General features: G+C 36.4%; 1 protein-coding gene and 1 pseudogene across 2 annotated transcripts; both read left to right on the forward strand.

Annotated features, from left to right (window-relative positions):
* The first annotated feature begins 1278 nt into the window (after positions 1-1278).
* On the forward strand, positions 1279-10772 carry LOC113348941 (26S proteasome non-ATPase regulatory subunit 2 homolog A-like). Of its 2 annotated transcripts, none has more exons than XM_026592856.1 (25): positions 1279-1565; positions 1647-1747; positions 2699-2819; positions 2906-2965; positions 3732-3799; positions 4224-4266; positions 4604-4672; positions 4830-4868; positions 4953-5035; positions 5447-5561; positions 5691-5765; positions 6424-6582; positions 6878-6985; positions 7060-7164; positions 7259-7399; positions 7482-7586; positions 7976-8197; positions 8308-8421; positions 8513-8728; positions 8818-8877; positions 8977-9090; positions 9192-9277; positions 9762-9870; positions 9984-10162; positions 10350-10772. In XM_026592856.1, exons 1-25 carry the CDS (start codon positions 1449-1451, stop codon positions 10423-10425), a joined length of 2685 nt encoding a protein of 894 aa, XP_026448641.1. In that variant the 5' UTR covers positions 1279-1448; the 3' UTR covers positions 10426-10772. The 2 variants fall into 2 exon arrangements, with proteins under 2 accessions (XP_026448641.1, XP_026448642.1); XM_026592857.1 differs by having other exon boundaries at positions 9984-10134.
* Positions 10773-11023: 251 nt separating this feature from the next.
* Positions 11024-13223, forward strand: LOC113351836 (annotated as a pseudogene).
* The last annotated feature ends 14162 nt before the right edge of the window (positions 13224-27385 follow it).

A 27385-nucleotide genomic window follows, 5' to 3' on the forward strand; every position in this document is an offset into this window, starting at 1 on the left:
CACGGATGCCAATATCGCCAAGAAATAAAGAAGACCCATTTCATTTATCAAGTACTTTGACCTCAGTCGGAGGTGATATGTTGATCGGATGCCTGTGCTCCCAGTAATTTGGTTCAATTAACCAAATGTATTTGTAAGTTCTGGTTTAAGGTGTATAAACTACATAAGCACAAAGATAAGAAAATTATTACAAATATAGAAACTAACAAATAAAAATTGAGAGATAAAAATGTAGTACATATTAAGTGTCCATCATGCTTTCCTTAACCTCTCAAATTGAGGAGTATTAATGGCAACTTTTAAAGCACCAGGCCAACAACTGTGCCAAGAGATTGATGTTCGTGCGACGCACTAAAGCTTTGTGAATAATCACTAAAATATAAGTTTAACCAACAAAAATGAATGTATATAGCAATTAAGCAGAATCTGCAAACGACGGATTAATTCCTTCATTAACCTAGCCAAATCAACAAAGTTTTATAATTACTCAGTCCAACATTTTTTTAGAGATTGTAAGGAAACTAAAATATTAAAATCAAGTATGTTGCACTAGATTTCTGACCAACTCACCTATACAGTATATGTATTCTCAGTAAGTAGTTAATATCAGATTTGTAATCAACACAAAAAGATAGATCGAAATTCAATTAGGAACCCTAAAATTTTTTAAATATTTTTTAATAATTTTTGAGTCAAAATTATGACAATCATCCCAAGATTATAGATCGAACCATTGATTGTGAATCAGAAAATAAATCTGATATGAAATCAGAGCTTTGAGTTCTCAAAATCTCAACAAAAAAAAAGTTCAGAAATTTTTCAAAATCTCAAAATGATTATGAATTTACAATACCTCCAATGGTTTCCGGTGGCTCCATCAATTAACTCCACCTTCTTCTTCAACAGATCTCGAGAGAGGAAGAGAGACAAATTTTCCGGAGACGAGAAGCAGAGAAATAAAGATGTATTTCGATTTGAGAATTGAAATAATGGAACTAAACTAGATCAGGAAACTAATATCGTTGGTGGGTAGTTTTGTCATCATAAAAGTTTATTTTGGACTAAATCATTTGAAAAAGGATTAATCCGTTCATAATTTTATAAATTAGGATTATCTAGTACTAGGCTTAAGAGGATAAGACTAAAACGTCCAAAATCCAGTAAATTTGGGATTAAATGTTAAGTTCTACTTTATTTAGGCGTTCAGAGGCACGGCACATGATTGTGAGCTTAAAAGGTACATACAACGGCGAGTATCTGAATCCGGTTTGACCCCGTTCCTCTCGTTTAGGTTGAACCAAGTACCTGCCTTGTCGCGAAAGGTTCCTCGCCTATACAATCTGTACATTTCTTCACTAACAATTCCCATTTCTCGCTCCCATTTCCCACCTCTAAAACCTTAAATTCCTATTCCTCTAGTTCTTTACTTGAAAACTGAGAGGTCTAAAATGACGACTGATCCAAACCCTAAGAAAAGTAATGGTGAAAATTCAGAACAATCTACTCAGAAAGCACCATTAAAAGATTCTAACAAGAAAAAGGATGAGAAGAAAGATGAAGATTTGGTCTGTTTTAAACCCTAATTTTGTTTTCGTTTGTGTTAGAAACTTCTGAATCTGATTATAATGTTTGTTTTAAAATCACAGTCGGATGAGGATTTGGCTCTTAAGCAACAATTGGAGCTGTGTGTAGAGAGAGCTCAGGATGTTGAGCCTGGTGTTCAGAAGCTAGCCTTAGAAAGTATGAGGTAATTATACAGACTGTTATCTGTAATTTGATTGTTTTCAAGTAATTTTACTTTGTGTAATTTAGTGAAACCTATGATTAGTGATTCAATGTGGTGTTGAAGTTCTTCCTTTCTTTAATTTTGTTTCTTCTCTTCAATGACAATATAGGCCACATGATAATTTAAATTTCAGTTAATCTAATCAATGTCAGCTTCTGTTAACCATAACTAGAGGATGCTGTGTAATCTTTAGCAGTGTATTTTGGAACTCTAAATCAATTGGCGATTATACACTCCAATATTACATAAAAATTGATATTTCATCTTCAGTTTAGTTAGCTTGAAGTTTGTAAAACTAGTGGTTAATGTTTGTATCGACGGGCGGGTATTGGGTTTGAACAGAATAGTTGAATAAGGTCCCATTCTTTTTAAGGAGTTTTTCCTAAGGGCAATGCATAATCATTTTGGTTGCATATGGATACTCTGGTATTCTGCCTCATATATGCTGTGTTAGATCTGTTATATTTCTTGCCTCATTCCATGCGATGACATTGATTTAATGTTTTTAACTTATGATTCCTGGATTATGGTATGGGCCACAGTGCCAAGCCGGCTTGGCTCAGGCAATATTACTATTTAGTGTATGTTCTAGTTGTGTCATATTGTCTCAGTGCTAATCAGCATTCTGATTTAATATCCCAATTAGCATTCTATTGCGAGGTCTAAATGGATTTAATGCTTAGCCATATCGCATACTCTCATTCCGACATTATGGTGATTCAACTGCATCTTATTAACTATTCGTGTTCATTCGGCTACTTTTGCACTTTTAAAAAAATGACTGGATATTAGATGATCATTTGTTCTGCTAAAAAGATGTTGAATACTGATTCCACATTTGACTTGGCATTTAACTGTCATGTCCAGTTGTCCAATTTGAAACTCAGTTGTTCTTTCTCTTTTGTCCTGTAGGCAGGAAATACGCACCTCGACTAGCTCAATGACTTCTGTTCCAAAACCACTTAAGTTTCTCCGCCCACACTATGGAACTTTAAAGACTTACATTGAAACAATGGAAGATTCAGAGCTGAAGGTGCAATTTGCTCAATTATACTTTTAGGTTTACTTATCTGGATTATTTGTCAACTTATCTGTTTCACTTATTCTTTTAAACTGCAGAAATACCTAGCCGACATACTTTCGGTTTTGGCATTAACTATGTCTGTTGAAGGAGAACGGGTAGGTGAAAGCATCACTCTTTGCTCTTTGTTTCTTCAGTCACAATTTGAACTACAATTAAGAGCAAGTCTTATGGTGGAATCCATCCATCTTCCATCTTCCACGCCACCTCAGCACTTGGAACTGTGGATGGAAGCGCAAGTGTAATGGTGGAATAGTAGAAACGCTATTCTTAATGGAGCTAAAAAAACGCAATTAAGAATGGAGATAAAAAAACGCTATTAAGAATGGAGCTTTTTTCTCAGCCGTTAGATTTCAACAACTCATTTTAAATCTACGGATAAAAAAAACGCAATTCTTAATGGCGTTTTTTAGCGCTATTCTTATTAGCGTTTAGCGCTATTCTTATTGGCGTTCAGATGGATTCCACGAACCCTTCCACGAAATCGTGGAACCTTGCTTGGATTTTCTGTGGAAGACCCCAACTTGGAAGCCACTAGACTTGACATTCCATGGTTTTTCCACACTTGGAATAGTTTGGATTCCACCATAAGACTTGCTCTAAGGGAGAACCTTGAATTGTAATTATGACATTAGATGAAGTTTTCTTTATAATCTGGCATAGTTTTCTATAAAAATACTTGATTACACAGCTCATTTAGCATTACTAATTGCATCAAATATATGTTGTCTAGGCTGGGTATTGAAAGTTATCTTTACAGAAGCCTGCAGCATTTTTTGTATGATAAGATAGATCGTGGTTTTTATTTGTTATTGGGTATGCTATTATATTCCTTTGTTCTTACTTTTTTTCTCTTTTATGTAGGAGAGCCTCAAATACAGGTTATTGGGTTCAGAAGGAGATATTGGTTCATGGGGGCATGAATATGTTAGGTAGTTATTTCGGCTCCTTAGAGAGCTTGTTTAACTGGGTATTGAACATTTGTTGGTTGCGATATCTATAGTAGTTTTTACCAGGGTTGGGTATAAGAATGAAGTGAGTTTGTCAAGGCTTTTAGGGTCTGATCTTCTTAAGCACATGATACGGTTAATCTGGACTACATATCTAAATGGCTTAAAAGAACAATTTAGGTACCTTCAACGTCTGTTGACTGCGGGTTCTAAACACTAAATCTGATTATTTTTTCCATATTAGATATACTGTTCAGTCAGGTCATAGATGATTCAGACCATATTTGATGTGATCCATCTGGTGACCAGTCAATATTTTGTCTTCTTAGCCCCACTAATGCATCTTCTATCTTAAAATTCTTCAGCTCATCTTTTAATGACTAATGTATTTTTTTATTTAAACCAGGAACCTGGCTGGAGAAATCTCACAAGAGTACGCAGAGAAACAGGTCAGGCATCTGTGTTGTGACTGTTGTGCAGTAATTTAATAAGATCCAGCTTAGTTGGATAATTCATTTAAGGGGTAGAAGTCTTACATTGCCAATTTTATGTATTTGAATTGGACCTACTTATTATATATGCTGGTACCTATCTTTTACAAAAAGGAAAAAAAAAGTTAGTCACCATGTCTATTCTTATGGTTATTGTCTTGTACATCGTAGTTAGCTATATGGTGGCAAAGACACCTGGGATAACTTATGTGTTAATTACTATGACTTCCTGCTATAGATTGTGTTTGTATTCTATTTCGATGTATTATTTATTGTACATTGCCTTCTTTTACAGGACTCTGAAGATCTTCAAATGGATGAGTTGATGGAGCTCGTGCAACAGATTGTTACCTTTCACATGAAGGTACGCTGAAATAGGATGGTTAATAACTAACTGGACAACTTGATACTCATTTACAATCATTTTGTTGCCAATTAATGCAAGTTTGACATTCGTGTTACCTTTAGTTGCTTATGTTTCAAAGCTTTCTGTTTCATTCGTCTTCGTTAATTATTCGCAGCACAATGCAGAGCCTGAAGCTGTTGATCTTCTAATGGAGGTACTTATTTCTTTAATACTACTATTAAGGTTTCTTATATTTGGTGATTGGATTTTGTGACAAACTCTGGTTTGTTAATTTCAGGTCGAAGACCTTGATTTATTGGTTGAGCATGTTGACACCACAAATTATAAAAGGACATGCCATTACCTTACTAGTTCTGCCAGGTAAAATTTGTACCAAGAATTTGTGGCGAGGATAAAAATCTTGACACCATTATCTTTTTCTTGTTTAACATTCTGTCTTGCTCTCCTTTTCTAGTGTATCATAAGTGGTGACATGTATGCTAATCGTACAAACGAATAAACCAAACTATACGAGTGAAAATTTGTTAAGTTCATAATATGAGTAGAGACGGTTAGCATGAATGCGAATTTGAAATGATTATACTTACTGAAATAAGCATTCACTCTACATGATTGAACATTTGCCGTCCATTGATAGTACAAACGTCGTCCATTGATAGTACAAACCGCGATATGATCTTGTCGGTGGTATCTGTTAATTGTTAAGTAGTTGCTTATTGCTGTAGAAGTTGTACGGTTGTACCAGTGGTATTAAGTTATTTATAATTGCAGCTACCTGTCCGGTCCGGATGATTTGTTGGTTCTGGATATAGCCTATAGAATATATCTCAAGTTTAAAGAGTACCCTTCAGCACTCCGGATTGCACTTTCCTTGAATAAGTTGAAGGTGCGTTTAGTTTCAGATCTTAAACATGTATTTTTATTTTTGTTCTGCATGATCTCGTATTTAGTTTTTGCCAGAATCGTTTCTTTCATTTGTTGCGAATTTTGACCATGGAGGTGACTACTTTTGCAGTATGTGAAGCAGATGTTTACATCTTGTGAAGACATTCAACTGAAAAAGCAATTCTGTTATATCCTTGCACGCCATGTAAGTTTTGGGATGGAATTTTAGTTTTACTGCCTGTACTTGGGAAGGGTGTCTTTGATGTGATACCTGATATATATGATTATTGTCAGGGAATATTTAATTAGTGTCAGCGATAAAATGTTTGACTCACTAGTCACTGGGAAACAGTTGTCCTGGTCAAGGAAAGCAATGGCTCAGACCCTATGTAGACTTTTTTTATATTAATACAAGAATGTGTCTAATTTTTAATAAGCCTGACCCTGACCTCTGCGGGTATGACAGAAAACACAGCTAATAACATTGAAAACACAGCTAATAACATTGAAAAACATTCAAGCCGTGCACCAATTTGTCATTTTGTAGCGACATCAGTATTCTTAGTGCAGTTCTCCTTATGCATGTGCAGCAAATTTAACGTCTGTTTGGTCAGGAAGGCTTTGGTATCAGGAGTACAAACTCAAATACTTGGAGACATTTCAATATTGAAATTGCTGTGTTGAGTAGGATAGAGTTGTCTAGTCCACCTTGAAACATTTTCTCAAGGAAACAATTTAGTACTCATATGATATAGTGCATAAATGCGTAGTCTTAACTTGTTTTCTTGATCATTGATGTATTATCTTTCAAAAGTCATTGGTGAACTAATGCTTAATGTTTCACTTGTACATATACTGTTTAGGGTGTTGATTTTATGCTGGATGATGACATGGTTGCGGATGATGATGATAGGGAGGCCTGTCAAGACATAATCAACAATTTGAAACTTACTGAAGGCTATCTCAATCTTGCTCGTGACATTGAGGTCATGGAACCAAAGTCTCCTGAAGATATCTACAAGGTATGTATCAACAATCAATGATGATTAGTTAATTTCTATACAATTATGAGAGGAACTTATGTAGTTCTTGTGGCAGAAATGGATCCTGGTATCCATCTGTGGTGATACACCTTCGCCACTATGTTGCATAATTTTTTGCAGCATAGTCTGGTATGAGGCACACTTTTTTGCAGCATAGTGGATACCAGAAATGGATCCTGGTATCCACTATGTTGATACACCTTCGCCACACTCGCTTGTTTTATCGTGGTTTTGCAGCCGTCATTGTGTATTTATTGGCTTATTTGTTTTCTAGGTGCACTTGATTGACGGCAGGGCTAGTGCTGGTGCGAATGTTGATTCCGCCAGGCAGAATTTAGCTTCTACGTTTGTAAATGCTTTCGTGAATGCTGGTTTTGGTCAGGTAAATATTTAACACAGGTTTTCTATTTTTGTTAGTAACATTACCCAGTGTTCTGAAGTTTTAATTTTCTCCAGGATAACTTGATGACAGTCCCTTCAGATTCTTCAAGTGGTGGCTCTACAGGAAGCTGGCTTTTTAAGAACAAGGAACATGGGAAGGCTAGTGCTGCAGCAAGTCTGGTATGAGGCACACTTTCTTTTTATTTACTTTTATTTTCTAGTAAACGACTCTGATTTCTGGTGATATATTTATGCATTTTTTTCATGGTTGTAGGGTATGATTTTGTCATGGGATGTGGACAATGGGCTTGCTCAACTGGATAAGTATTTCCACAGCAGTGACAACCATGTCATTGCCGGTGCATTATTAGGTGTTGGGATTGTAAATTGCAGTGTCAACCACGACTGTGACCCAGTGAGCTTGTTTTCCATTCACACGATATCTAATTATGTCTTATATATGCTGAGCTGGTATCTTAGACTATCTGTCCTATCAGGCATTGGCGGTTCTATCTGACTATATAAATAATGAAGATCCAACTATTCGTATTGGAGCCATTATGGGATTAGGTTTGGCATATGCAGGGACCCAAAATGACCAGGTAAATTTCTGTTTTGAAACTTCGATGAGAGTTGATTTTATGCTTTCCACATAAAATGTTTTTCATGATGGTTGTTTGGTCCTCCTACGTGAAGGAAAAAAATTCTTGTGGTTCTATGGACAGAAGGGTCTGGTTTTTTTTGTCTGCACCTGTATGTTTCTTTGTTTGGCGAGATAATTGAATTATTGCACATGGCATTGAGTCAGTGGTTATCAGTTTGTAATTAGTCGTCATATTTTTTAGTGTTCAAGAGTGTGAGACACGATGGCTTGTTCTGCTATCAAGATGTTTCTTGGGGAATGCTTCGTTCTTTTCCCTTTCTTTCTTTAATTTATTGGTAATATAGTGAATATGCGTTTGAATGTGCTTATAGGTGAATCATTTTGCAGATTCAGCAGAAATTGATTCCAATTCTATGGGATACAAAGGCACCACTTGATGTGATTGCGTTTGCAGGAATCTCATTGGGCTTGGTCTTTGTGGGTTCTTGCAATGACGATGTTGCTCAGTCTATTATTCTGGCGCTAATGGAACGTAGTGAGGCCGAACTTGGTGAGCCTCTCACTCGTCTTCTATCGCTTGGTCTAGGCCTTCTCTACCTTGGAAAGCAGGTAACTTAGCATTTCAATGTTCACTTTGAGGGGCCTAAATTAAGGCATTTACACTATTAATTCCGTTCAGTATCAGGCATTTATAACTTGGAAACTTGTGTGATTGGCAGGAGAGAGTGGAGGCTACTGCAGAAGTTTCCAAGACTTTTCATGAAAAAATAAGGAAATATTGTAATATGATCTTGTTATCTTGTGCCTATGCTGGCACTGGAAATGTCCTTAAGGTATCTCACTCTGTTTGTCATTATTATTGTAGCATTTAAGAAAATCTATTGATTGCATGGGTGAATTATGATGTCTTCATTATTCTTACAGGTTCAGCATTTTCTGGGAAAATGTTCGCAACATCTTGAGAAGGGTGAGACCCATCAAGGACCTGCTGTGCTTGGAATTGCTATGGTAGCAATGTCGGAAGAGCTGGGCCTTGATATGTCAATTCGGTCACTAGAACACTTGTTACAATATGGAGAGCAAAATATCCGCCGTGCTGTTCCATTGGCTCTTGGACTCCTCTGCATATCCAACCCAAAGGTATCCAGCCTTGCAATGGTGATATACATACTTACCGTATCTGGTGGTAGCTAATCAGTTGATTTTTTTAATTTGTATTCCTGGCTTAGGTAAATGTTATGGATACATTAAGCAGGCTCAGCCATGACACAGACTCGGAAGTAGCAATGGTATGTTAGTGAGGCAGAGTGTAGATTCCAACTGTGCAAAATGTTGTGTGATACAGTTTTCCTAATTCTATCACATAACTTATTCTGTATGTCTTGCAGGCAGCCACTATTTCTTTGGGGTTGATAGGTGCTGGTACCAACAATGCTCGAATTGCTGGCATGCTTCGCAATCTTTCTAGTTACTATTACAAAGAAGCCAGCCTTCTCTTTTGTGTATGCTACTTATATGTTACATCTCTTTAGTCTTTTTGAGTTATATGTTACATCCATTATTGTTTTGTATTAATTTTTTGTAATTATTATTACATGTACAGGTTCGGATTGCTCAAGGTGTCGTACATATGGGAAAAGGATTACTAACACTTGCTCCTTACCATTCGGAGCGTTTCCTTCTGTCACCGTAAGTAGAGCTTGCCCTAAAATTCACTTATGTTGTTAGATTGACTCCAGGATAGTCTACTTCCGCTTAAAAGGTTCATGTTCTTGCTTGGAGTGGGCTAATCTACACTATTGGTTATACTTTGTTTGACTCTTTTCTTAAACCGAAATATTTAGTCAAATGAATCTAGAAAAAAATAACTAGATCACTACCAATGTCAATGATGTTTATATCAAGCCTCATAATAACATTCACAGACCTTGACAGTTGGCTTATCATAATCAGCATGTTTTCTCGTTATGGGCACCAGGTTTATATGGATTAGGTTTTACTAGAAGAAAGTGATGAGAATGTTTGTCTTTATGTCCTTTCATGTCCCGCCTCTAGACATAGTAATGGAGAGGTTCACTGCATATGCGGGAACCCCACTGTTGTAGCATATAGACTCTTTCTTTCTTATGGTATCTACAAGTTGTGAGCCTAATGTATTCTTTTTCATTTTCAGAACTGCTCTAGCCGGGCTAGTTGTCTTGCTCCATGCTTGTCTTGACATGAAATCTCTTATCCTTGGGAAATACCACTATGTCCTCTATTATCTCTCATTAGCCATGAAGGTACTTTTGTCAACAACTTGAATAAGCCTTTATGGATATTTTCTGACATCTGAAGTATCTGTTGTTTTTTATATTAACTCCGTCTTTCTATTCTTTTGAATCTGATCTTATAGCCCAGAATGTTGATGACTGTGGATGAGAATCAAAAACCTTTGTCAGTGCCTGTTAGAGTCGGGCAAGCAGTTGATGTTGTTGGTCAAGCTGGTCGGCCTAAGACCATCACAGGATTCCAAACACACTTGACACCTGTTCTTTTGGCTGCTGGTGATAGAGCAGAACTTGCTACTGACAAGTAGACATATCTTACAGTCACCTCTTTGAATTTCATAACTTACTCTTGTTTCCTTACATCTTTCTTGTCGATTTGTTAGTTTACACATTACTTGCAGCCTCTGTTTTAGTTTACATCTTTCTTTGTCGATTTGTTCCTTTACATATTACGTGCCCTAACATTCCTGTTATTTTATATATTCTTTTAGGTACATTCCCCTTTCACCCATTCTTGAAGGATTTGTGATTCTCAGAGAAAATCCAGATTACCAGGAAGATAACTAGATCTGCCCAACAACATTCTAGGTTGGACATACAACTTTTAGGTGGATCCTTACAGGCTGCAGCTCTGCTTGCATTCTAGAAGGATAGAATGTGGGCATACAGCTTACACCCCATTTTTGCCGTGACTAAATGTCTTCTGACGCTGATGAGATTTGGGGTTTCGGCGATTGAGCTCCAGTAGACAGAAATTAAGCTACCGACCGGGATCCTCTGTGAAAGCGGTTTATGTATGTAATTTGTCTGAGTCCAATTGAAAATTGCTTTGGCAGCCGTTTTAACGGTGACCGTGCATTGTATAATCACACTTACTTTTACATATTAATGGCAATTAAATTATTTACGTCTTAATGGCTGTTCGAACATTGTTTTTGTTTCGGAAACCTCTCCTGAATTAACTCTTTTCTTCCATCTATGTGATCTCACCTTCTTCCTAAAGTAACCTTCCGGGACTTCCTTATCGGTTAAGTAAAAGATTTCCGATTTAGTGTGTAACTAGACGTTCATCTGTCCTGTCTCTCCATTATATATTGATCCTCCCTTTGTCTTGTATATGTTTTAAAAATTCCATTGGCCGACTCCTTTCCTCCTCCAAGAAACAATGCCTTAGGCCTACCTTTTCAAATACATAATCATTGGAGAGTGTTTAGTCTCAGAACCCTCTTATTCCATCTTCATACCATGAGTGATCAATTGCTGTCTAAATTCGAAACCTCGTTATCTTAATGATGAATTATGTTTTTTGTGTTTTTGTTTTTGATGTCAATAATAATAATTATGTTTTTCCATGGATTCTGTGAACAATCACAGTTATGTTGATGAGGAATTCAACAGTTATGCTCTCATGGTATAAGTTAGAGTTGATCCTGTGAATGATAGGCCATTGGTTTATATTGATTTATTATTTTGATAGAAGCTCCAGGCTGAGGAATTATGCTAACTAGAATATCGGGGTTGCAGGTGTTGGGAAATCATGTCTTCTGCTGCAGTTCACTGACAAGCGCTTCGAGCCTGTGCATGACCTAACCATTGGTGTTGAATTTGGAACTAGAATGATCACTATTGACAACAAGCTTATAAAGCTGCAAATATGGGATACAGTATGTTCACTACTCTCTAAGCTTATATTTGTGCTCATCCATTGGCAATGCTTCTATTTACTGCACTGCATAAACCCTGATAAATCTGTGAGGCTTCTCATTATTGCATCTAACCAGTGTTAGAGTTTTGTTGTAATGAAGTTTATTGCAATGTATATCAGGCTGGTCAAGAAGCATTCAGATCTATTGCAAGGTCATATTACAGAGCAGCTGCTGGTGCGCTTCTAGTCTATGATATCACCAGGTACTTTCTTTATCTATTTGAATTATCTTATGTGTCCGCCTTTCAATTTGTAAATGTCTCAGAAAATTAGGCAAATGAAAGAAAACATTGAAGATTTCTTACTTTGTCGACTGATATTTTAGGAGAGAGACTTTCAATCACCTGGCTAGCTGGCTGGAAGATGCGAGGCAACATGCAGACCCGAACATGACAATTATGCTTATCGGCAACAAATGTGATCTCGCTCACAGAAGAGCTGTTAGCACAGAGGAAGGTGAGCAGTTTGCCAAGGAGCACGGCTTGATATTTATGGAAGCCTCTGCAAAAACTGCTCAGAACGTTGGAGAGGTATTGAGCCTCATCTGTTCTCCATAAAATAAATTTTCAACTTCACAATATTTTGTTATCAAATTATAGTATTAAATTATTGTTTGTTGTTTTCAATCCCTTTTCTGAAGGCATTTATAAGTACAGCAACAACAATCTACAAGAGGATCCAGGAAGGTGTTATAGATATACCAAACCAGGTTAGTTTCTTTTATGGTCTTAAGAGCAACTGCAGTGGTGCGAGTATAACCAAAGACCAAAGAGGGAAAAAAAGATCAAATTTTGGGTTTAGTATGGTGTGTGACGCTACGGTTGAAAGACTAAATTTGGTCAGACGTACATTATACGTTCGCCTGGTGTGGGGCATAGACTATACCAACGCCTGATTGGGACGTGCACTAAAAAAAAAAAATGAAAGAAGTGGGGCGGAGGTATAAAGCCCGCCCCACTAAATTGATTTTCAAAACAAAGAATGGGGCGGGGGTATAATGCCCGCCCCACTAAATTGATTTTCAAAACAAAGAATGGGGCGGGGGTATAATGCCTGCCCCATACAAAATAATTAAAAAAAAAAAATGGGGCGTAAACTATACCAACGCCTGGTGTGGGGCGTAGACTATACCAACGCCTGATGTGGGACGTGCACTATATGTCCGCCTGGTGGTGGGGCGTGAAGTATATCAATGCTCGACTATATTTGAGTTTAGTCTTGCTCCCAAACCAAATATACTCTGGGTTTTAGTCGTTGATCAAAATTTGATCGATAGTACGTTCCACTACGTCTGTTCAAAAGACCAAATATTTGGGTTTACTCTCCCACTGTTGACGCTCTAAGTAATTTGAACCCAGAATTTTAATTGGTTGGTCTTGACGTCTTGTCTCTGCTGAGGATAACATTCTTTCATTAAGTTATATTTAAGAAGTTATTTATCTTAATAAAAAAAAATTTATAAAAGACTTTGGTCGGCAGAAGTTATATAAATGACGATTTATTAATCATTATAAATATTTTTTTATTTATGCTTTGAAGTATACGAATGAAATCATAATTCTGGTCTATATTATCTTGTTTGCAGGGGCGAGGAATAATAATTGGACCTGCATGGATTCCCGAACCATCTGAACCTGTTTCCCGAGGCTGTTGCGGTTAAAAATTCACGAAAAACAGTAGAAGAAAAATATAAGAAAACGAAAATCAAATCTACTCCCACTTGTAGTGTGTTTGTTTTCACTCTTTTCCTTTGTTAATTTAAACCCCATGTTTTACTTTTTGTTTACCAAAAATTCAGTATAACGAAATATACAAAATGTGAGATGCTTGTAAAATCTGTCTTCCGATGTGATTGTTGTAAATTCTTTATGCCTACTTCAGTTGTTATGGTCAGATTGATATACTAGTATATCTTAAAGTTTTGCAAGTTGGCAACTCAGGAAGATCTCTCTAACAAATAGATCCCCAACACCAAGAAAAATCCAGAAAGTAATGATAAGAGATCAATAACAAAGATAAATTTCAAAAACAGATTGTAAGACCTGAAAAAGCGGGGGTCTAATAATCTTACCCAATATTTCGTTCAGGCAATATGTATGGACAAACTCCAATATAATTTCAAGAGAATCAACTAGACAGTTAGACTCAATCAATAGAAATATATCCAAGAGTTGTATCTCTGTTTCACAATGTAATCAGCAAATCAAACAGATAGAAATCCGCGAGCCTGATTTTTATGTGAAACAACTTGAACGACACCAAAGATCAATGTTTCAAGTGTCAATCAATCTATATCAACAACCAAAGGTTGGATTATCTAATTGATTAAACTCCGCACGATCTGTGATATTTCAATTATATAGAAAATATAATGCGGAAAAGAAATAACACAGACACCAGAAATTTTGCTAACGAGGAAACCGCAAATGCAGAAACCCCCAGGACCTAGTCCATATTTGAACACCACACTGTATTAAGCCGCTACAGACTCTAGCCTACTACAAGTTAACTTCATATTGAAATGTAGTTGAGCCCTAATCAATCTCACACTGATCAAGGTACAGTTGCGCTCCTTACGTCACTGAACCCAGCAGGACTCTACGCACTTGATTCCCTTAGCTGATCCCACCCACAATTAGGAGTTGCTACGACCCAAAGTCGAAGACTTGATAAACAAATCTGTATCACACAGAAAAGTCTATCGAACAAATAAATCTGTCTCCCACAGAAATTCCTATGAGTTTTGTTCCGTCTTTTGATAAATCAAGGTGAACAGGAACCAATTGATACACCAGACTTATATTCCCGAAGAACAGCCTAATAATAGCAATCACCTCACAATAATATTAATCGTATGGAAGCGAAACAAGATATTGTGGAATCACAAACGATGAGATGAAGATGTTTGTGACTACTTTTTATCTTGCCTATCGGAGAATAAATCTCGAGCAAATCTTAGAGAAGATAGTACTCAATACGATAGAAAACAGCAAGATCAGAACACACAACTACAGAGAAAATAGTTGGGTCTGACTTCACAATCTCAGTGAAGTCTTCAAGTCGTTAACCTACAGGGTTTTGGAAAAAACCAAAGATTAAAGGAGAATCGACTCTAGTCGCAACTAGTATCACAGAAGAGGAGTGAGGATTAGGTTTCCCAGTTGCTAGAGTTATCCTTTATATAGTCTTCAAATTAGGGTCTGCAATAAATGTTACGTTGCTAACAAAGCATTCAATATTCAATGTTAGATGAAAACCTGATTATACTCAAGCTAATATCTTTCAACCGTTAGATTGAACTTAGCTTGTTACACACAAATAAAAAGTGACTTCATTTAAATATGGGTAACCATACCTAAATGTGTACACCTTATTGGCTCAACAATAGTTAATCAAAGTTAGCCATATGAACACTTTCATATCAACCTCGTTCATCTCAATCACAACTAGTTCAAATGACTCAAATGAAACTAGTTATAAAGTTGTTCAATTGTTTATATTCTCATAGAAGTATACAAGACACAATTGAAGCAAAATCGATTTTGATTCACTCGAATCAATTCATGAACCTTATAGCCACGGTTTGCAAAAGATAGCATTCCTTATTATATAAATGTATTAGTTCATGAACAAAATGATTTTAGAATATAACCTACTCAAGTATTGAACGGGTACGCATACCTAAGTGGTCAGACTAAGTTTGGGTTCGCCAGTACGTGAACGGGTACGCATACATTCCAAACTCAGTTGAATTCCGGAACTTTGAGCTCATGCCAATAAGCGTACAGGTACGCATACTAAGTTCCCGGACTTTCAGTAAACCAACCAGTACTTATACGAGTATGCATACTATGGTTCCCGGACTTGGAATAACTTGCAACATTTAGCATACAAGTACGCATACTGTGCTATATCCAATCATGGTTATTTGTTCTAAACTCTCAATTCAATCATTGAAACATTCTTAGAAGACGGGAATAACTGTCTCAAACAAACTATTAGCTTCAAAGCAATTTTCAAGTGATCGAATGATCAATATGAAACATTCTGAGTCTACATCAAATGACTGTCTCACAAAAATCATGTAAGATGTTACCAGGCGATTTTCACATGATCATCTTTTGACTCTCGTCAAGAATATAAGATGAACTTGGTTAAAGAGTATGCTTACCGACACATATTTCAGAAATATGTAAGCGAGTTAAACTCAACTCGAAATGTCAAATGTGTATAATCGAAGTCTATATAGCTATATGACTTTTATCTCAAATAGGAGATAGAGTAGATAGACTTTCAGTGATAGATGAGTTCAAGTCTCCATATACCTTTTGTTGATGAAGTTCCAGAAGCTCTCCTTAGTAGTTCTTCGTCTTCAATCGATGAATGCCGTGAATTCTAAAACTCAACTACGCTTTCTATCCTAATCCGAGACTTAGCTATAAGTAGACTAGAAATCAAGACTTATAGTTTTGATCACTAACATTGACAAACATGCTTGAGATAACAACGCATGCGAGTTCGACCGAGCAGTGCTCTAACAATCTCCCCCTTTTAGTGACAAAACTATCAATACATATGGAATACAAAATAAATAAATAAACTTTGTAGCTTCTCTTCCACATGCCTGATCTTCTTGGTTCTTCAACATTACTCGAAATCTTCGTCGCTTCCAAGTACTCCAGTGATTCTGAATGTGTTCAACTCAGCATCATAGTTGTTGAAGATCCGTAGCTATAACAATGTATAAAAACAAGATGTTTTCGTATTTTTATACAGTGGCATAGTATTATTGCATAGCATCAAAGTCCAATTGCATCACAACTTTGACAACAATACTATTGTGATATGTATCACTCCCCCTTAGTCAATACTTCATCTCACAATAACACCCCCCCTTTACATAATGATCCGTAAACCATATGTTTTTATAGTGTGAACTACATGTTAATTCTCTCCTTTTTTGTCAATATAAATTGGAAAAGGTACGAAACTAGTGGGATCATAATGAAATTATCATAGAGATACTTCATAACTAAAAGAAAATATATCAACTTTGTTTCGATGATTTCACATGTTAGAGCATTGCTCGGTCGACCTCGCATGCGTTGCTATCTCAAGCATGTTTGTCAATGTTAGTGATCAAAACTATGAGTCTTGATTTCTAGCCTACATAGCTAAGTCTCGGACTATGATAGAAAAGTGTAGTTGAGCTCAAGGACTTCATGGCGATTCATCATACAACGAAGAAGATCTATACAAGGAACCGTGGAACTTCATTAAAAAAAAGGTATGTGGAGACTTGAACTTATCTATCACTCAAAAGTCTATCTATTCTATCTCCTACTTCTTATGAGACAAAAGTCGTATGCTATATAGACTAGATCATACACATTTGACATTTCGAGCTGAGCATTCATTGCTTATCTTTTATCTCGAAATCATGTGTTGGTAAAGCGTTTCGCTTTGATCAAGTTTATCTTCACCTAGTGACGAAAGTCATGAAAAGTTTCAATCACTTTGAGAATTGCTCTGACGTGAATCGGTTTATGAATAACGGCTACATAGCGTCCTCTGAGAATGTCTCAATGATTGAAATGAGAGTTTAGATTACATAACCATGTATTCCTTGAACCGAAGTTTTCGAAATTTGTTGATCAAGAGAAATCGGGAGGATTGTGGAAATGGCTTGCCAAGTCCGCGAACCCAGTCCGCAGACTCAATCCGTGAACTGTCGGAAGTTCTCGACCGAGAATTTCTGCTGGATTTTCCAAAACTCGTTGTGTGCTAAGTCCGCGAACTGGCGGAAGTTCTCTTTCCAAGAATTTTTGCTGACTTGGGAAAACTCAACCGATTAACTTAAGTCCGCGAACTTGTTTGTGAACTTAAGAGGTTAAGATCCAAAGATGTGCTCTGAACATGAAACTTAAATTACTAAGGAATGCTTTATGCAAACCGTGGCTATAAAGTTCATGAGTCGATTCAATCGAATCGAATCATCTTTATTTCAATTGTGTCTTGTGTAGTTACATAAGATCTCATTGCAATTGAACAACTCTTTAACTAGTTCATTTGAGTCAATTGAACTAGTTATGGTGAAGAAGAACAAGGTTAATATGAAATGCTCATATGGTTAACCTTTTGGATTACTATGTTGAACCAACATACACGTACACGTTTGGGCACAGTTTTCACAAACCCAGTAAACGTATATCTCAAGTGTGTGTGACAAGCTAAGTTTTCGATCTAACGGTTGAGAAATATTAGCTTGAATCTAAATCAGGTTTTCATCTAACGGTGAATAAGGATTGCTTTGTAACTAAGGAAAAACCCTGATTTGAAGGTTATATAAAGGAGACATCTAGCTTTGAGAAAAACTAATCCCCACACGTCTGTGTGATACTAGTGCGCTCGCTAGAGTCGATTCTCCTTTAACCTTTGGTTTTCTTCTCTAAAACCATGTTAACGACTTAAATACTTCATTGGGATTGTGAATCCAGACCGATACTACTTTTATCGTAGTTATCTAATCTGATCTTGCATCTTCTATCGTACGAGTACAATCAATTGATTGGCTTGAGATCGTGAGAGTTCTCCGATAGGCAAGATAAAGAAGTCACAAACATCTTCGTCTCACTGTTTGTGATTCCTCGACAAACCGCCTGTGTAGTCAGGAAGGATTGTAGAGAGGTGATTGATTAATCTAGGCTGTTCTTCGGGAATATAAGAACGGATCAATTGGTTCCTGTTCACCTTGATTTTATATCTTAAGGCGGAAAAAAACCTAGGGTTTATCTGTGGGAGATAGGTTTATCCTTTGATAGACTTTTCTGTGTGAGACAGATCTGTTTATTATCAAGTCTGTGATTTTGGGTTGCAACAACTCTTGGTTGTGGGTGAGATCATCTAAGGGAATCAAGTGCGTAGTATCCTGTTAGGATCAGAGGCGCAGGAGTACAATTGTACCTTGGATCATTGGGGGACTGATTGGGGTTCAACTATAGTCCAGTCCGAAGTTAGCTTGGAGTAGGATAGTGTTTGTAGCGGCTTAATACAGTGTGTATTCAATCTGGACTAGGTCCCGAGGTTTTTCTGCATTTGCGATTTCCTCGTTAAAAAAATTTCTAGTGTCTGTGTTATTTCTTTTCCGCATTATATTTTATATAATTGAAATAATATAGGTTGTGTGTTCGTGATCATCAATTGGAAATCCAACCTTTGGTTGTTGATTGATATTGATTGATCCTTGGATATTGGTCTTTGGTACCGTCCAAGTTATTCCTTGTATTTGATAAAGACTCGCTATTGTTTTTAGCTTGAGTAAAAATCAAATCAAGAGAGAGATATTAACTCCTTGAGATACTTTTATCTAGATTTAGTCTGACTGTCTAGTTGATTCTCTAGCAAAGTATTTCGGAGTTAGTCCATACAGATTGTTAATCGAAATATTGGGTGGTGTTGTTAGACCCCCGCTATTTCAATTGGTATCAGAGCAGGCAAAAGCGTTCAAGACTTAACAAGTCTGTGTTTGTAGCGATCTGACTCTATGAACATAGGTGTTATCTCTATTAACGTACCACCAGTCTTCGATGGCTCTAATTACTTATGGTGGAAAATTTCTATGCGAGATTTTCTTCAATCGCGTGATTTTCAATCATGGGTATATGTGGTGAATGTTTATGATGCGCCCGTTGTTGCAGCTGGAAACGGAACTGTTCCCAAGAATATTGGTGAATATAATGCTGCCGAGATTCTTGCTGCAAAGCAGAATTCTGAAGGGTTAAATGCTATCATACATGCCATTGCCCCAAGTCTTCAACACCATGCGTCTAATTGCACTAGGTCTAAAGATGCTTGGGATACCTTAGAAACCATATTTGAAGGAAACTCCAGTGAAAAGGAAGCTAGGCTTCAAAACCTTAATTCTGATTGGGAGAACCTTCGTATGGCAGATGAAGAAACATTTGATGAGTTTAATTACAAAGTGTCTGAAATTGTTAATGCATCTTTTGCATTGGGTAAGACTATTTCTGGAAAGGACATTGTGATGAAAATTCTCAGATCGCTGCCATCTAGATACGAGTCTAAGAAGCATGCCATCGTTGAGGGGAATAACCTCAATAATCTTTCCAGAAACACCTTGGTTGGGAAGCTAAAGATCTTTGACCATGAGCATACATCCAAAGTCGGTAAGGATGTTGCCTTTAAAGCACAGAAGAGCACTAAATTACTTGCCAAAGGTAAAAGTGTTCATGTCTCTGAGGATGATCAGTCTGAGAATGATTTTTCAGATGAAGACCTTGACAAGTCGGTCTCCTTGATCACAAGACAGTTTAGGGATCTTCTGTTGAAGAGAAGTAAACTGTTTTCAAGAGACAAACCTAGGTCATCAGACAAACCTCACGGTCGCGTACCTCCTAAAAACAGGGATGCTGACGAGGCTGCTGACGAGGACATGCCTCAGTGCTTTAAGTGTAAGGGTTTTGGCCATTTTTCTAACGAATGCCCAAATCGTATAAAATACACTGGGAACAAAGGTCTAGCTGTAACGCTTGATGAAATGTCTGAAACCTATGATTCCGATGAAGATAGGAAATCAAGTGTAGGGCTCCTTGGTGAAAACATCGATTTTGATACTTGTAGCAATACATATATCAACCTCAATGGGTTCGGAGGAGAAGGAAATCCAATCAAGATGGAAGATTCTCTAACTGGAGGATCTACTGTATGTCTAGCTGCTTGCACATCTCATATGCCTGAATACTATCCAAGTTTGACGTGCTCGTTTTGTTCGATGAAGGGACACGAACTATCAAGGTATTAAAAATACAAGCACCAAATAAGGCACGCCATCAAACTCCAACTAAGAGCAGATCGATTAGCAAGGAAGCTGAAACTTTCTCAGAAGACCGCCGAGGTATGTATGATCTTATCTTCTTCTAAGAAGTTGGTTTCCAGGGATAGAGTAAGACCATTTGAAAAGAAAGTATGGTCGAATCGTTTTGATAGACAGAAGTCTGAAGATTCATCTCTTGAGGAAAATGGTGGACAAATTGTTGTTCACCACAACACAAATTAATTGTGTTGTTTGGAAAATCTTGTCTCATGTGCCTGTTCAAAAGAGACAAGATCATGAACGTACATGCTTTAGAAAAGGGTGTTTTCTTAGGTTTGTTGTTTTCTGTCTATCAAATAAAAGAAAGGGTTATTATCGACAATTCTACTCTTTATAGGGTTTAGAGTTGAATGACCACGAACCTATTTATAGGTTTCGAACCCTACATTCCTTTTTCCTCCTTGATATTCTTTGTATCTCAAGACTGTTTAATGAGATTGTGAATTCCATCCACAAAAATCAGTTGGTTATAACTGTTCTCAAAGTATCGTGTCTATGGAGAGAAAAGATGTCAACATGATTGTTAAATTTTCAATCAAGGAAAAAGAAAAATCTCATGCAACTCCATCCTTGAAAAGAAAAAAGAGGAATACAAGAAAGACAAAGGTTGTGCCTTCTAACTCTCAGAAGTTTTCCGATGTTCTTGATGAGTTGAAGGAAGTAAGAAAGGAGATTCGTGAAACAAAGGCTTTTGTGTCAAAGTCCTTAGAAATTCAGAGAGCCCTGGTACGACATAATCATCCAAGACAGTTCGTTGATATAAACTCCTATCTTCGCAAACCGTATGTTCCAATGGTTGTTGACAACAAGGAGTTCGGGAAAGATGCTGAATTTCTCAAAGGCATTGTCGATGTCTTATTTTTGGATTAGTTGGAAGAATAACTAGTGCTTTGAATAGCGATGATTTTGACTACACATAGCTATTTTGTTTTCATCTTCTTATGTTTATTTTTTAGGTTTATTGGTTTTAAATTCTAAAACTATTTGGAGGATGATGTTATTGCAGTATTGATCTTTATGATTTTGTGATATTGCAATTTGTATATGGGATATGTATTGTTTGCATCCGTGAACTTGAAGGTCCCATATTGCGGTCAAAAGTAAAGTCGTTCATGAATTAGTATTCGTATTGATGAAAGGACGAATGGACTTTTGACATTTACAAAAGTTATGCCTATGCAGTCATGTATTTGATGGAAAATAGGATAAAATCTTTTGTTTGACAAGGATAAAATCTATTATATAGTTATGATGGAAAATAGAATAGATCCTTGTATGATTATCCACGGTATTGATCTTCATTGATCCATCTTGCTATGTATTACCGTGAAGGCTCCATTGTGTGACTTATGTTGAGCACGATAAAACTAAGTCGATTTTTCTTATTGTCTTGTTGGTTGTTCCATAAGATGCTATATGTCGAGCATTAGGAACTAAATTAATCAACCAGTTTGGTTATTTAGTTTGTACTCCATAAGTTTTCTTTATTATGTCGAGTACATGTACGGTTAAGGTTGTCATATTCTATGATGAACTTAGTCGGGGTTCCATAAGTTCTCTTATGTTGAACCCAAGATAATTAAATTAATTACTTCGGTGATTAGTTTGGTTGTTTGTATTCCAATTAGATTAATTATAGGTTCTCTTGTAATTAATCTAATTGAGTTTTCATGTATTCCACAAATTCTTGTGTTGAGTATATGAACGGATATACTAATCATGTTCTATTGGTTAATGTAGTCGTATATTTCGTAAGGTTTTCCTTATGTTGAGTATGTGAACGATTAAGTTAGTCATCTCTGTATGATTACCTTAGTTTTTGCTCCGTAAGTTTACTTATGTTGAGCACTTTCAATTAAATTGATCACTTTTGTGGTTTGATTTAGTTGCATATTCCGATTAAATTAATCATGGGTTTACCTGTGATTAATTTGGTTGAGTTTTGGATATAGAAAATCATTTCCATGGTTTTTGGTGTCCAATTAAAAAATCCTTCTTTTCTTTCGAAATTAAGGTCGCTCTTGTTGTTCTTTCGGGAATGACATCTAATGGGGGAGAGTTCTTTTGAACTTGTGCTTAATGGTAATATCTTGCGGGGTGTGCGGCTGTGGAATTTTATAGGGTTTATCTTGTATCTTAAAACTCCTTGATGAATGCATTTAGCTTCGGATTTATGATTGCATCTAAATTAAGTTGGTATGTATTTTTCTTTTAGTCTATGAAATGTCTCTTGTGGAAATTTCATTATGATCCCGTTCTTGTACCTTTGCCAATTTTATTGACAAAAAGGGGGAGAAATATTGTAGTTCACACTACAAATACATATGGTTTTCGGATCGTTGTGTAAGGGGGAGTGGTTTCCATGATCGAGATGGAGTATTGACTAAGGGGGAGTGATACATATCACCGTAGTATTATTGTTAAAGTCGTGATACAATTGGACTTTGATGTTACATAATAATATTATGACACTGTATAATGATGATCGAGAATATCGATTTCTCTCATTGTTATAGCTACGGATCTTCAACAACGGTGATGATAAACTTACAACCTTTGGGATCATTGGAGTACTTGGAAGGACGAAGATTTCAGGGAACGTTGAAGATTAGACTATGGAATAGGAGCCACTAAAGTTTATCTTTTTTGTATTCCATATGTATTAATAGTTTTTGTTAGAGCACTGCTCGGTTGAACCCACTAGCGTTGGTATGTCAAGTTAGTTGTCAATTTTAGTTGCCAAAATGCATTCTTGATTTAGCATACTAAAGATAGTTTCGGACTAGTTTAGGTCTAAAAAGTTGAATCGAAGCTATCCTTAAAGGATGAAGATTGAAGATTGAAGGCTACAATAAGACATCAACAACTACTTCATCAATAAAGGTATGTGATTGATTTCATTTGTATTCTTATTCAATTATACCTTTCTAATCTATCGAGATATATGCTCACTATACGGAACAATTCCAATGACGGTAAATGTACATTTATGTATATATACTTGAGGTTATTTGATTCATGACCTTGGAGACAATAACCTTTATCCTATAAAGGATCTCATGTTATAGTGAATGATCTTTCGAATCCAATGAGCCAAGAATCACTCAATTCCGAGTTATAACAATAAAGTTATGAGTGATTTAAGCTCATTAGTAGGAAACATTCAATGGGCTTTGGAGTGGTCCGCGAACTTGGGCCCAATACGTGACTAAAAGGGATTTTTGGTCAAGTTGGTGATGTTTCCTTATCTAAGAAAGTTAGCTATTGGTCCAAACACTTTCGATTACCATATTAAAGTGTTTGTGATTCCTACCTAAGTTAAAATGTGATTTATTCACATAAATATAATTTTTGCTAAATGAGTTATTTATTTAATTATTTTGGCAAGAGTTTTAACTTAGGAAAGACTCCCATATTTAGGAGAGTCTTGTAAAAGGAAAATAGCTCTGCTTAGCTTCCAAGATATTGTTCATTATAAATAAGGAGTTCATGAGTTTACAAGTTTTTCATCCCTCTGGAAAATTGGCGTAAGCTCTGCAGGTTGTTTTCCACGTCTTCCGTTCTTCGTGAACGAGAGTGAGATAAAAGTCTTTGTATTAGGGATCACAAATCCAAGTTGGATTTAATCTTCGTGATTGATCATACAACTTGTAATCTAGGTTTTTCACCTCTTGTCTATTCTAAGATTTTCTCTTATGATATAAAACCATTCAAGAGTTGTTGATTATAAACCCTAGGTTTTAATAGATTTCAGTTTCCGATCGTATACCAACACTTGTTAGTCGAAATCGGAGATTAGAAATAAAAACTTCTTTTGAGGCATCTCGTAAAAATCCTTGAGAAGTTTTAAACAAGATATCTCTAGATTTATTCTAGTTGTTCTTGTGGTAGATTTATTAGGGTTTTCTTAACTTGGAAATTGATCTTTGGAATCACCCAAGTTTACTTACGGAAATCAGGTTCACGGACTCCTTGTGTGTACGCATACTGATTGTAAGTTAAAACCCTAATCTACACGTTTGTTTTGATATTACTTTTACCTAGTAATTATTTTTATCAAAATAAACACAAGATTCCCAAAACCTTGATTTACATCTAAAGGGAAATCAAACCGGTGTTTTGTGCAAGCAAAATATCGAATCGTATCAATCGTGTTGTGGTATCTTCTAAAGAGAGCCTAGGGTTCTGCTAGAAGATTTGTGTGAAGAGTTCCTAAAGAGAATCGGTATTCTGCTAGGAGTTCTACAAGTGCTGAAGAAGGTATTACATCTAGTCCGAATAGGTAGTAGGAAATTGGTGTAACAGCTTATTATCAGTGTGTTTTTATTCTGGACTAGGTCCCGGGGTTTTTCTGCATTTGCGGTTTCCTCGTTAACAAAATTCTGTTGTCTGTGTTATTTCTTTTTCGTATTATATTTTATTTATATAATAGAAATATCACAGGTTGTACGTTAAGATCAATCAGTTCTTGTATCTGGCCTTAGGGTTGTTGAGTGAATTGATTGACACTTGAAAATTGGTCTTTGGTACCGTTCAAGTTAATCCTCTTATATTCAATCGGGCTCGCAAATCCCTATTTGTTGATTGCGGATTGAATCAAGAGATAGAGATATAAAACTCTTTGATATACTTTTGATAGATTGAGTCTAACTTTCTAGTTGATTCTCTTGAAAGTATTTTGGAGTTTGTTTATTCAGATTGCCAAACGAAATATTGGGTGTTGTTGTTAGACCCCCGCTTTTTCAATTGGTATCAGAGCAGGCAAACACACTAAGACCTCATAAGTCTGTGTTTGTAGAAATCTTATTCTATGGACAGAGGTGCTATCTCTATAAACGTACCACCATCCTTCGATGACACTAATTACTTATGGTGGAAAATTGCTATGCGAGCTTTTCTTCAAGCACGTGATTTTCAGTCATGGGTATATATAGTTAATGGCTATGATGCTCCTGTTGTCGCAGTTGGAGATGTAAACGTTCCCAAGAACTTTGGTAAATACAGTCCTGCCGAGATACTAGCTGCAAAGCAAAACTCCGACGGTTTGAATGTTATCATCCATGCCATTACCCCAGATCTTCAGCACCACGTGACTACGTGCAATAAGTCTAAAGATGCTTGGGATATCTTAGAAACTGTATTCGAAGGGAATGCCGCAGAGAAAGAAGCAAGGCTTCAAAATATATCTTCTGACTGGGAAAACCTTCGCATGTCTGATGATGATACCTTTGATGAGTTTAACCAAATACTTTCTCAAATAGTTAACTCCTCTTTTTCATTAAGAAAAACTATTCCGGAGAAAGATATTGTGTGCAAAATTCTCAGGTCTCTACCATCAAGATAAGAGTCTAAGAAACATGTCATTGAAGAAGGAAACGATCTTTCTACACTCTCCAGAAGTACTCTCGCTGGAAAGTTAAAGATCTTTGATAATGAACACGCAAGAAAAGGGGTGATTTCTCTTAAAGCTGCAAACAATTCTGAATCCTCTAAGGATAAATCTGGTTCGACAGATACTAAGGATGTTACTCCACGACAATTTAGAAAATTCTTGAGAGACAGGAAAAAGAGTTTTTCTAAAAGTGTAACATCTCCTAAGGATGATGTACAATGCTATAACTGTCATGGTTTCGGGAACTTGTCTGCAGTATGTCCTAGCTGGAGTCGTAGACAATCGGCATATGCAGCAGACTTGCCTACTCTTGATGATGGACCTGAATATTATAATCCTCAAGAGCTCATAGGCGAGGTTGCATTAGCTTCTGGAAAAATTCTTTCTGATACTGATTCTGATTCTAACGAAGAAGTGTTCCATGATGATCCAGTAGCTAATAATCTTCTTAAAGAAAGTCATCGGAAACTCTCGGAGGCTGAAAGCACCATTTTCAGTGAGAAAGTTAAATATGACATACTTCATAGTCGGAATAAAGACTTGCAAGACCAACTTGATTCTATTGGCGCAAGAGATTATCTCAACAAAATACGAAAGCTTAAAGAAGAAATTTCCGAAGGTCGAGATCGGGAAGTTACTATTCAAGCAAAGCTAGATAACTTTGAGAATATTGAGATGAACTTGTTATTTGATTCAGAACGAGAAGATCTCAAAGTTCAATGTGAATCATCCAAGAATTATCTAGTTATTGCGCTTGAGAAGGTCAAAAGTTTGGAAGAAGAAAACTTGAGCTTAAAAGAGAGTTTGTCTAGAAATAGTAGCTCAGATAAATTAACCTCTATATTGGGAGCATGTAGAATTCATCGTGATACACGAGGATTGGGATATGAAGGAATAGACGCTCCTAGTATTTGCAAAGAGGTAAAACTTTTCAAAGCTAAATATTATTCTCAACCAAAACCTTCCACGGTTGACAAAAGTAAAGTATCTCTACCAACTACGGATGGCAAAAAGAAGAAATCCTGCTAATCTCCAAAGCAAGCACATACACATTCAGGTAATACTAAACATAACTTTTTCCATTATACTAAACATTGTTTTTACTGTGGAAAACCAGGTCACTTGCAAAGAAATTGCATATTTCTTAAACGAGATAAAACCAGATATGATTCTGTTAGGATGACAAGATCTGATGTTCCAAACTGGAGAAAAACTGAGTCTCATAATATCAGTTCTTTCAGTATTCCCCCAAAGAAGTTTCACAATTATATTGGAGAGAAAAAGAAATACGTTGCTCCAAAAGCTACTCAGAAATGCGTACCAAATAAGACCAATAAAGCAACGAGTTCTATTAAGAAGGATCTCCGAGACAAGAGTTTGACAAGGGATAACATCTTAAAAAGGTATGGAACATTTATTGAAAGTTTCAAGGAAGTTTTTAAATTCCTAGAGTCCATGCATGATTTTGTTTCGAATACCTGTAGTGAGCAAGATTTTGCTCCCCTCAACACAACCTGAGTATGTTGAAAGTGCATCC

The sequence above is a fragment of the Papaver somniferum genome, chromosome 2, assembly GCF_003573695.1.
Source record: "Papaver somniferum cultivar HN1 chromosome 2, ASM357369v1, whole genome shotgun sequence".
Lineage (NCBI taxonomy): Eukaryota > Viridiplantae > Streptophyta > Magnoliopsida > Ranunculales > Papaveraceae > Papaver > Papaver somniferum.